Raw genomic sequence first — 12,425 nt, 5'->3', positions numbered from 1 at the left:
TGCAGGGAACTGAAGCACAGCCCCATGTAAGTGAATTGGGTTCCCTGCTGCCTCTCCACTCCTGGATTTTGCACTTTTCCCAGACCTGTTCCCCTTAATTCTCAAGTTCAGTGGAGGCCGCAGAGGTCAGGACTTTGAGCCCGCACCTCACACGACGGGTGTCGGCTGTGTTATACAGCCATCATCTTCCTCTATCAGCAGCGACCAGAGCCCGCGCCAGTCGCTGATACTTAGCTATGTAAATGCCAATATCAATCTATGTTGGTGGCATTTATATAGTGCAGACCCGTGTGGTGTCTGTCCACGCGCCATCGCCTTTCCCCTCCTTCCGCGATGTGATCAGAGACTGATTATCAGTATGTACTTCAATACTAAAGTACTGCTATATATAGTACAAGTGATCAAACAATTGCAGGTTCAAGTTCCGTATGGGCACTGAAAAAATACAGTTAAAAGTGAGAAAAAAGAACTAAAAAAACACAAAAGATCACCTAACCTTTCCTCTTATTATTACCATAAATTAAAAAGCTAAAAAAATGGTATTTCTGATCCATGAAAAATATTTATTCATTATTTCATACACAAGGTATATATTACAAACCAAAAAAAGTCCAGAATTGCCATTTTTTTGGCTGCCACATTTCACCCACAAAAATGCAATAAAAAGTGATAAAAACCCTCTATTCACTGCAAATTGATATCAATAAAATCTGCAGCTCGTCCTCACACGGTTCTGTTGAAGGAAAAATGCATGGCTTTAGGGGAGGAAAAATGAAAGCGCCAAAGCATAAAAGGGGGCTTATTCAGTGTAATGGTGGGCAGTTATTACCAACACACTAAACAAGCCACCCGGTATCAACGCCAGCCACCAGTGTCGTCAAGCCTTTGATGATCCCACCGCTAAGCTTATGATTTCCCCAATCTTTGGCGTGAAAACTGATCCTGGAGCTATCAGATTCTCCATTATTATCCCTCGCCCCTCTTACAGCATAATTCATAGTAAGATGGAGGGCATCCTGCTTCGGAGGTCACATCTCTTAATGGCTCGGCTGCCTCTCCTGGTAATTATATTGTGTCCTCATCTCTTGTATTAAATGGCTGGGCTGTTCATATGATGGTAAATCTTCAGCCCCGTCCTTACACACCCAGGCAGGCGGCCCACCACATAGCCCCTCTGTCACCACCCTCCTTCTCTCCTCCCTGTCAGCACTTTGGCCTTCTTGCCCTCTTCTCCCCCTCCTTAGGATGGTGATTAAAGCAGTTGCATAGACCGCCCGTGACCCCGGCACAGTCCGCGTGTAATATATGACTATGGCTCTCTACAGCTATTCTTCCTCCAGGGAGCAGGAAATGGCTGCGGACAATGGGGCTATGTGGGAGATCATTCAATCGGCCCGATCCAGAGGTCGTTCACTGTGATCCTATTAGGATATGTAGGATGCCTTGTGCTAATAAAGTACTGAGCTCTTCCGGTCACTGGGGGTGACCATTGGGGCCCGCCATGGACTGGGATCTGGCATATTATGCACAAATGGTGGCCCACTGTTCCCGATGCCCTGTGCACTGCCGCCTGCTATGACTTTGCCCTTTTATTCTATTTGTGCCAGGGTGAAGTTTATTTGCCTGATCTATGCACAGGGGATTCGGTGAGGACTCTTTGTGCAAAAGTTCAGGACAACAAAAAGCCATTCATTTGATTATTTGCACCCTCAGATGTAGGCACCAAAGTATTCGGAAGGAATGTTTCTAAGGCAGCGATTTCTTTTATTTTTGGCGTTAAATAGTTAAAAAGCTTACTAATTATGGGACAGAATTTGGCACTTTTTTTTTAAATTGTAATTTTTATTGATATTTTTCGAATTTTTCAGGAAAAGAAGAAGAATTTAGCAGTTTTTATCATTTCTCTCACTATTCTGCTTTCACAATAAGCATTTCTGGACGATCAGATGTTGGATTAGAGGAGCTGTACTGTGGTGGCAAAGGGAGGGAGATGCGGCTGCTGCTAACAGTTTACAATGGAGCCTTGTCTCCTCAGGTGTCTCTGAGGATTGTTCCTAACCGTTGTGTTGCCCGAGGCTCCAACCGAAACAGTAACATCACTATCAGGGAAGCGCTGATTATTATAGGAATGTTCACACGTGATTGTAGCAGCTCCCAGAAAGGTACAAAGCACCGCAGCTGAGAAACGTGTACTGCACAGAGCAGCGCTCATTAACACTTTACACAACAACGAATACTAATAAGCCATCAATACCACTATTACATTTCTTATCCTGTATTATACTCCAGAGCTGCACTCACTATTCTGCTGGTGCAGTCACTGTGTACATACATTACATTACTGATTCTGTACTGATCCTGAGTTACCTCCTGTAATTATACTCCAGAGCTGCACTCACTATTCTGCTGGTGCAGTCACTATGTACATACATTACATTACTGATCCTGAGTTACATCCTTTATTATACCCCAGACCTGCACTCACTATTCTGCAGGTGGAGTCACTGTGTACATACATTACATTACTGATCCTGAGTTACATCCTGTATTATACTCCAGAGCTGCACTCACTATTCTGCTGGTGCAGTCACTGTGTACATACATTACATTACTGATCCAGTACTGATCCTGAGTTATATCCTGTATTATACCCCAGAGCTGCACTCACTATTCTGCTGGTGCAGTCACTGTGTACATACATTACTGATCCTGAGTTATATCCTGTATTATACCCCAGAGCTGCACTCACTATTCTGCTGGTGCAGTCACTGTGTACATACATTACTGATCCTGAGTTATATCCTGTATTATACCCCAGAGCTGCACTCACTATTCTGCTGGTGCAGTCACTGTGTACATACATTACATTACTGATCCTGAGTTACATCCTGTATTATTCCCCAGAGCTGCACTCACTATTCTGCTGGAGGCTGAAAATTTTACCCTGTAGTACTGGAGCGGTTCACTCACTTTTACATTTTCCTGGTCGTGTGTTTTATATGAAGATATAATTAGTATTTGTACCTCAGCGTGGATGTGTTACGTGAAGGTGTGAATTCTGCTTGGATGGCGTGTGGCAGTGTCATGTATAGGTGTGAATACAGGTGTGTTTATATGTGACGGGTGTCGTTTCACTCCGGAACACATCTGGCAAGTAGTAGTAGTAGCTGGCATTTACACCTGGTGATCACACGTCCACGCTGAGGGTCCAACCCGATATTCACAGCTGTGTGCAAAACACATGTCCCAGCCTTTAAACTTGTGTTTCTGTGCCTCTGTTTTCACGATCTCTGCTTGCTGTCAGTGGATTTGGCACATTGCTGTTTACACCCTAAGGCTTAAAACTTACAATGCGAAGTCCTTGTAGCGGAGGGTTTGCTACAGGGATCGGACCTGTAGATCCTACTCCGGTGACAGATGTACCGTTCTCTGCTGCCTGTTGTATCGCTCTGGTCACTGAAATTGATTTTCACACACAGGTGCTGCCGAGAGAGCGAATGTGAGCGGGCTTCCGAGCCGCACCGGTTTACCAGTGACCTGAGTCAATGTGTCCGCCTGGAAGTGACCCCCAATAACGCCTCTGTCAGTGTCCCCGAGCTGCTGGTAAGATGTGTGCTGCTGACCGTGCTGCAGAGCAACGTTTGTGGTTGCGTAGGACTGCTTTGGTTACATGGGCCTGCTGGTACTTACATTAATGATATCCCGTCTTTCTCTTTACAGCTGAATCTCTCTGTCCAGAATGCTCCTGATCTGTCAGCCGGGGTGACCTGTACATTCGGGGATTTGGCAGAGAGTGAGGCCGTGTTGGGAGATGGGACCATTCATTGTTCATCGCCTTCACTGCGGGACATTCCTGGGATTACCGGAGGGAAAGGTGAGACGGTGATACCGCTGCTGAAGGGCAGTGATGGCGTCATGGCCTGCCACCCTGTAACAATTACCAGTAAGACCAAAAAACAAACCCAAATTGCCGACATGCCACCTAAAGTTCGGCAGATTTGGATTTTAGTGATTATAAAACAGAAAGTTCTGCAATTTTCTACTAGACTTTCTGCTTCTATAACAAGTTTTAAGATCTCATTTTGCTGTCAGTGAATTAAAAAGCTGATGAACACCCACCCTTACCCAGAGCTCGACGTGGACCCTCACACTGAGCTTAACTTGGACCCCCCCACGCCCCCTGGCTCACTTTGGTCCCCCCACCCCCCGCTGGTTCGGCTTGGTCCCCCCCCCCCCCCGCTGGCTCTGCTTGGTCCCTCCTCCCCCGCCTACTCGGCTTGGTCTCTCACCACTCGTGCTTGGTTTAGATCTCTCATACGTGAGCTCGGCCAGGACAGTCACCCCTGAGCAAGCTCTGAACAAGACCGCACAGTGAATGATGTCGAACTGCAGTACCAGAAATGGCCTCTGGACAGGTATGGCGTTGTTTTGGAAAGAAAGCAGCCACGTTTTTTCTAAAAGCGTACAACCCCCTTTTAAGTTTTTTGCATAAATCTAGACGCCCATCGTCATTAGTAAATTAGCCTTCATTACACCACTGGGTGACTTCACTACCTGCATAGACGGGCCTTGGTGAATCATGCTCCTCTCGTATATCCCAGCTCCACATTATGCAGTCATCCTGTAATAACTGTGCCCAGAATAACCTGACGCGCCGTCTCTTCCTCCGCCAGTGATGCCGCCGTGCCCGCTCCGTCTGTCCTCACTCACCCCGCCGGGTCTTTCACTTGTGGACCAATCAGATGCCATCCGTCATATTTATAGCATTGTACACAGAATTTAAAGGAACACTCTGAACAAATCTTTGCATTGTTACAGTAGACAGGTGTCCCATCCAGGGCATCTGTATTCGTGTTTCCCGGAGTGTCGCTTTAAATTCTGTATGCATTGCCGATCCCTACACATTAGTGCTTCACTCCTATCAGGAGTTTCCTTTAATTAACCCCTGTCGTCCTTAACACTAATTATTTCTATATTTCACAGGAGCGCTGCATACTGTCCAGCTCCATCTAAAGTCCAAGGAGACCCACCTGAGGTTCACCAGCACCGACTTCGTGTTCTACAATTGCAGCGTCCTCCAGTCGTAAGTAATTGTTTTTTTTCACTATATCTGCTTGCTGTCAACTATCAGAAATATTCACTGTTGCAACAAGCATTGAGAACGCCCAACAAACCTAAAATTTCCTTCATCTGAGAGTTTGTTCCCTTTGAGTCCAGTGTACAGTCCTGGACATCAGTCTGATACATTCGTCCTGCACTGATACATTGTAACAATCTCTCAAGAGAGATTTGTGCCACTGATGTATTTGGCTCCTAAAGGATTGTCCAAACGTAGTAGCATACCCTCCGTGGCGAGAAATACTAGGTCTGTACACGTTTTCAGGATCTGGATCCGTCACTGACAGTAAGCAGAGGTCTTGAAAAGTTGAATCATAGAAGCACCAAATATATTAGAATGTGTTACCTCCGAGGATTCGACTATCTGTTCTCCATGCAATTGAAGCAAACCCTCTGCAGTAACCATTATTGGGTCTGTACAGCTCTTCAGGATCTGCTTCAGTGACAGTAAGCAGGGATCTTGAAATAGGAGTTAATTGAAGCACAAAGTAGAAGGCGGTCAGTGTCGTCCTCCAAGGAGGGTCTATTCTCAGGTCTAGCAAGCCCTCAATGGTGAGATCTGTGAGGCCTTTTCCGAATGTTGATGTTTTACTGACAGCAAGCAGGGATCTTACAATAGCACGTCATTCAAGCAAAAAGTGAGTTGGAAAAAAAATTTGCAGAATTTTGAAGCTTTATCGGCACAGAACGTTCAGAGACGGCGGCAGTCCTTATAATCATCCCAAGTGCTTCCGCTCTGTAGTGTGAAGTCAGGCTGCATTATCGGGCGATAAGCAGTGAAATTTAATTAGTAGCAGCCAATGCGCAATGCTGCAGCGTTGTCGCCTTCTCCCTTTTTTTTTCTCAATCCCGCTCTGCTGCTGAATTGTAAATGGCGCTAAATCGTCTGAAGGTACCGAAAATAGAAGCCGCGACTACAGCGGTTAGCATTGGAGGAAAGAACGCAAGCGCTGGCGCAATACAGAATGCCAGCAGGCAGCGAGTAAAGGGAGCCGAGGCATGTTTGGTCGCAGCAAGACACAGTGAAGTTGTCAATGGACAGCACATTTCCAAGGGTTTTCCCAAGTGATTTGCTCTGATAGGACTCCCATAGATCCTAAGGATAAAGGGGTTCACACTGTACAGGGGAAAAACATTCCTAGGACCACTGGGTTTCACACCGATAATTGACTGATGTATGTTTTGGGTTTTTTTTGCAGGTGCCTATCCTGCGTGAGCAGCCCGTACCCCTGTCACTGGTGCAAATACCGACACATCTGTACTCACAATGCGGACGAGTGCTTCTTCTTGGAGGGACGAGTCAATAACACGGAGGTATGTACCGAGTCTGTGGGTTGGTGGGGGTCGTAGTACACCATGCGCAGAATTTTCCTGTGCTGTATTCCTCCATTTATCTTCGCCCTCCACCCCGTATACCTTGTCAGCAGGTTCTAGTGCCAAGCGCTGGTGTGAGTGCGAGATTCACACAGCGCAAAGTGTCAGGGGGCGACATGTTTAATCAGGAGCGCCTGACTCCCCGCTTCCTCACACCTCAGGAAGGGTGTCATTCGCTGCTGAACAATGCTATATACATACCGCCTATATACAGAACCCAGCAGAGCGCAAGAAATCCAGATCCTGCCAACACTCTTCCCGGTTTGCTGGCGCACGTTCAAATGGAGCAGGAGCGGTGCCAAAACAGGAGCAAAGGAGAACCGGAGGATTAACCCTTACTCTTTTATTTCATATATTAGATAATTGCTTAAATTGCAACTTCCTAATATTCCATTCTAGAAACCAGTGTTGCTGCATTTACAGCCCCTATCCCGCACAGCATATCTGCATTCGCTGCTGTTGTATCGGATCTAATATGCTATCAGGAATCTAGGAAAGCTGGGTGATGTTAGGCCTGCATGACCGGCAGGGCCGGCTCCAGGTTTTTGTGGGCCCCGGGTGAAAGTGTCTCAGTGGGCCCCTTTAACACGTACCGCAATTCATAATGCACAGATACGGCAAAGAAATATAGGTATAGCACAATGCCAAAGATATCACTTACATTACATGAGTGATCTCTATTGTAAATTCTACAATAGCTCAGAAACCAGCAAATCCTCACAAAGCACAGTGCGTGCCCTAGTAGGGATTCAAAAGTTTTCATTTAAGACCGGACAGTATAGAACTCCATACAGTATTCGGGGCATCACATAGTCTTCCATGCAGTTTATTGGGCCCCATATATTGCTTCATACAGTATAATGAGCCACAAATATTGCTTCATACAGAATAATGGCCCTCATATAATGCTCCATACAATATAATGAGCCCCAAATATTGCTTCATACAGAATAATGAGCCCGATATAATGCTCCATACAGTGTAATGGGCCTCATATATTGCTTCATACAGAAAAAGGGTCCTCATATAATGCTCCTTATATAATAATGGGCATCATATAATGGTCTATACAGAATAATGGGCCCCATACATTGCTCCATACAGAACTCCATACAGAAAATGTGCCTCATATAATGCTCCATACAGAATAACGGGCCCAATATAATGCTCCATACAGAATAACGGGCCCAATATAATGCTCCATACAGAATAGTGGGTTCATCTCCCCCGCTGGGCTCATTATCCCCCCCCCCCACTCAATCTCATCTCCCCTGGGGGCTGGGCTCATTCTCCCCCAGCCCCGGCGCCACTCATTCTGAACCCTGCTCACCTGAGTCCAGGCACCGGTAACTTTTTCCTGTGAGAGCTGCGTGTGCCGTCACGTGGTACCGCTCATTAAGGTCGTGAATATGGGCGCCACGCCTATGGGAGAGGAGCGGCATCCATATTCATGACCTTAATGAGCGGTAACATGTGGACCACGCACTCTCACAGGAAAAAAGATAGCGGACGCGGTCAGTATGATGTTTTGCGGAGAGCGGGGGACCCCGGACTTATAAATAAAAAAAACAAAACAAACTTGTTCAGGTGCGAGTGGGCCCCCCGTCTCGCCAGGGCCCCGGCTCTTGCCCGGGTACGCCGGGTGCTGACGCCGGCCCTGATGACGGTAACGGCATATAGGGGTGAAATGGCCCCCCAACCAGATTTTGCACTTTGAAACTGCCGAGAACAGAAAATAAAGCCGTCAGGTTAGGCACCCCATTCCTGCACCGAGGGGTTAATCTGGGCTTGTGCACACAGATGCACGATCTGATCCATATTTGTATACATCCTTTCCCCATAGCAAGGCATAGATTTGCATACACGTAGCCCTAGCCTAGATCTAACCCGTGCAGATTGGCTCGGCGTAGCAGAAGAGGGGACGTGTTTCCATGGTAACAGGATCCTTCCTGAGCTTCTAGCCATAAGTAGGTAGGAGGCACGCGGCCCCTCATCCTTCTCTGCCTATCTCCTGGAGGCTTCAGGAAGAGAGGGCTGTGGTGGGGGACGTGGAAGGAAGTGTCTGAAATCACTTACATGTATGAACGCAACCATGTAGCAATAATACGTGTTATTACGTGTGATGTGGGATATCGCAGCGCCGGCTACACCACTATTAGGGGTCCGGCATATCCGCCTGTTCACGAAGGGGGAGGCTAATGCAGCATGCAAAAAACAGAAAAATTAATCTGATTATTACACTGTTATTTCAAAAGCACCCTCGGCTCTTTCTGTCCACACCATAGCGAAAAGGACCCTCCTCACCATCAGAAGGGGGGATCAGTGCATCCCACTAGTGACTGAATCGCTGGGGACCCCAACAAACAGGATGTTTTTGGTTCCTATAAGAAATGAAGGCATTTCATATGCAGTTGTATGATGGGGGTGGTTGTCTTCCTGCTGACGCTTCCGCTCTCCTCCACTTGATGAAGGTGGTGGTCAATTAGGAAAGGAATATCTCACTTTTTTTCATGCCATATTGATCATAATTCCGCTCAATGCGTGCCATAAATATGCCCTTCACGTTTATGTGCTGCCATCATAAGTGGTTGCAAGCTCAGATTTATACGGAAACACCATAAACCCTAAAAGCAGCACTCTGGCTAATATGCCCCATTCCTCTGTTCAGGGGACGATGATTTATTCCGGTGACATCATATCTGTCCCCTCTGTCCTGCCGCAGACGACAGCGAGATCCCAGCAGCTCACATTATGGGTCCCCTTCCCCCGCCTCTTTTCTACCCAGAAGGTGGCTATACACAGTGAATACGTGGCGTGTGATCATGTGGATTTCTCCACATATTGGGAGTGGTCAGTGTCTGGAGAAAAAAAGGGTTGGTCATGTTGCCTTTCAGCATGCTCCATCCTTTATTATGAAGGGAGATTAGCTTGAGGTGTCTGTCAGCAGATTTCTCCCCTTCTCTCCAAACCTGGTACTAGACAAGGGAACATGACTCTGATCTCACCCTTCTTGCTCTTCTCCATCTTGTAGGGTTGCCCAGAGATTATCCCCACCGGTGAGATTCTGATACCGGTTGGCGTGGTGCAGCCGATCACTCTGAAAGCGAAGAATCTCCCGCAGCCACAGTCCGGTCAGAAAAACTACGAGTGCGTCTTCAACATCGAGGGCAAGGTTCAGCGTGTCCCCGCTGTGCGGTTCAACAGCAGCAGCGTGCAGTGTCAGAACACCTCGGTAAGTGCACAGCGCATCGTGTACGCCGAGCCCGGCGTACCCCCCTTACATCTCATTCATACGGGCGCTGTAATGGTGGTGCTCGAATTCAGACATGGAAGTTGAAAATTCACAGTAACTACTGGGGATTTGTAGGAAATCTCTGGGTGCACAGCGAACATTCACAAAGCGGTGAGGGCCCACCGCACTATATTAGCACCTGATAATCGCCCACTACACAGCTGTACACCACATGCACAGGCTCTGTAAGTCATGCCCTGGTTGTACAACTATGTCCCTGCTGCTGCCAGTCAATGATGTATGATCACTGCTGCAACCACTGATTGGTTGCAGTGGTCACATGCCTGTTCCTGCTGCAAGAAGAAGCAATGAGATCGGTGAAGAACCTGGCACACGTGGAGAGGAACAGCGGTGTGCAGAATGGGAAGTTTACATTTGTTCTTCATGCAAGTTTTTTCGAAGGGGAGAGGAGACCCCTCTGGCAGCAGCTTATTTCCTGAAACAAAATGGATCGGCCTTGTATCTCTGCCAGGAGGCCCACTCATACATTAGACGGTCGAGTCCGGCAAGCATTGGCGGATGGAATTATTTGTCGACTTGCATCCACCATTTATATATTCTTCTTCTGCGGTGAGTTATATCGGTTCACTACCTTCTGACTGACTCCCTGGAACAAAACTGCCTCCAGTGACGCTGGTATGCCCCCCTAGAAGTGTACCAGATGGCGGCGCTATAGGAAACATTGGCTAAAGATTCCTAATCCCCATGTTAACTTGCCCTCTCCCGACCCCAATGCCATGCGTCTTTGACCCCCAGTTAGCATGCTGCTGGCCAGAGTTTACGGTTACGCTTTGTGCTGGTCATGACTTCATGTAGCTGTAGAGGAGAAAGCAATGGAAAGGGGCAAAGCCTGAGCACTTCCCCTTCCCCCTCAACAAATTCAGTTTTCATTCTTACATTCTACCAGTCAATACTAAACCACAGGAAAACGTCCTTTTCTTTTTTTTTGTTTGGTGTCCATTATGCAGCATGCCAGGGGTTAATCTTTCCATCCCCGGTGTGATAGCAGATGGGGTGTGGTTATATTCTGAAGGAAGGAGAAGCAGGAGGTTGCTAAGGGACGGAGCTCCTCCGTTGCTATAGGAACAGGAGGGGGACCATAGGAGTCTTTCATCTCTCCACCTTGTCCTGTGTCCCTCTTTGTTACACCAAGCTCTCGCCGCCCCGTATGACCCCCCTCAGAACCTTCACAACATGTATATTATGTGTGCGTGCTGCACGGTTCATCACGGGTGCAAGACATTTGCTTTTGGTGACACGGATGAGATCTAACATAATCTTATTTTTGCGTTGCCGGTTGTGCCCTTGCCCATGGGTGGGAGGCACACATCATTGCAGAAGTGCCGCATAGCCCTGTCTGTGGTGTATGCTGCATTACTGGGGTCCAATCCGGCAGAGACCTCGGCACGGAGTTTATGTTCACAAGGGTTTCCTCTTCCCAAAGTCATGTGCTTCTTCCTATGACTCCCCCTGCAGTACACCTACGAACGGAACGACTTCGGTGACCTGTCCATCGACTTTTCCATCGTATGGGATGGACAGTTTTACATTGATAAACCAGCATCGTTCAAAGGTAAAGTCATAAAGTCTCTTATCTCCCTCCCCAGCCGCTCTGTATCCCACCTCCATCATGTCTGTTCCCCCACAGCTCTGCTATACAAGTGTCCGGCTCAGCGGGATAGCTGCGGCCTATGCCTCAAGGCTGACTCGCGCTTTGAGTGTGGCTGGTGCGTATCAGAAGCAAAGTGTTTGCTGCGACAATATTGCCCGAAGTCCAGCTGGATGCATCTCAGCAAAAGGAACACCCGGTGCACCAACCCCCAGATCAAGAAGGTGAGTCCCCTCTTCATGAGTAAACGGGACCCAAGATGATTATTATGCCCTCCTGATCACATCGGTCTGACATGGCGGCCATTTTCTTTTGCGGTAGTTAGGGGTAAGGGCTGAAAAAAATGTACCCTGCTGTGGCTGACAGCTAATCTTCTTGACCCCTCCATACGTTTACATGCTTGGCACACGTCCTGGCGGCCACTTGTCTCCCCTAAATACAAAAAGATGCCATCAGGGAAAGTGAGGACACCTCCAAATTCAGATCAGCTAACATTAACGTGTGTGGTCACTTTAAAGGGATTGTCCCACATACAACATTGTTGATCTATCCATAGGATACATGTATGATCAGGGGGATGTGATCTTTGGGATCCGCAACAACAGCGGTTACAAAGTCCCATGCCTGATGAGCAGTAGTGCGCATGTGTGCTGTCCCCCTACTTTCATAGACTTCAGTGTCACACATGGGGGATATTGGACCCCCTTTTTTATCATAGGTGGGGGGTTCCAGCCGTCGGACCCCCATTGATCATCCATTTATTACCTGTAGAACCCAAGATAATTGGCTACACTGGAAAATTTATCTTTGCAAACTAATCTCCAACCCACTCTTCTGCCCTCCTCTCCTATAGATCCATCCTTTCACTGGTCCCAGAGAGGGAGGAACGAGAGTGACGATCACTGGGGCCAACCTTGGCTTATACTTCAGAGAGGTGTGGGTGCAAGTGGCCGGGGTCCAGTGTGCATCCGTGCCCTCCCAATACATCAGCGCTGAAAGGTAAGTGTTGCTGAGTCCTATAGTTTGGAGAGG

General features: G+C 47.7%; 1 protein-coding gene across 1 annotated transcript in view; it reads left to right on the top strand.

The window, feature by feature from the left end:
• PLXNA3 (plexin A3) overlaps positions 1–12,425 on the top strand; it is a 112,020-nt gene that overhangs the window by 74,825 nt on the left and 24,770 nt on the right. Inside the window, exons 6-13 of the mRNA XM_073541230.1 lie at positions 3,480–3,603; positions 3,721–3,874; positions 4,984–5,083; positions 6,318–6,432; positions 9,524–9,724; positions 11,261–11,357; positions 11,433–11,617; positions 12,247–12,392. Of these exons, the coding sequence (XP_073397331.1) occupies positions 3,480–3,603; positions 3,721–3,874; positions 4,984–5,083; positions 6,318–6,432; positions 9,524–9,724; positions 11,261–11,357; positions 11,433–11,617; positions 12,247–12,392 (1,122 nt within the window). The remainder of the gene's footprint in view (positions 1–3,479; positions 3,604–3,720; positions 3,875–4,983; positions 5,084–6,317; positions 6,433–9,523; positions 9,725–11,260; positions 11,358–11,432; positions 11,618–12,246; positions 12,393–12,425) is intronic.

Source organism: Dendrobates tinctorius, unplaced genomic scaffold (genome assembly GCF_039654945.1).
Source record: "Dendrobates tinctorius isolate UK_male_01 unplaced genomic scaffold, ASM3965494v1 ptg000120l, whole genome shotgun sequence".
NCBI classification, from domain to species: domain Eukaryota; kingdom Metazoa; phylum Chordata; class Amphibia; order Anura; family Dendrobatidae; genus Dendrobates; species Dendrobates tinctorius.
This window is presented reverse-complemented; position numbering and strand designations above follow the sequence as displayed.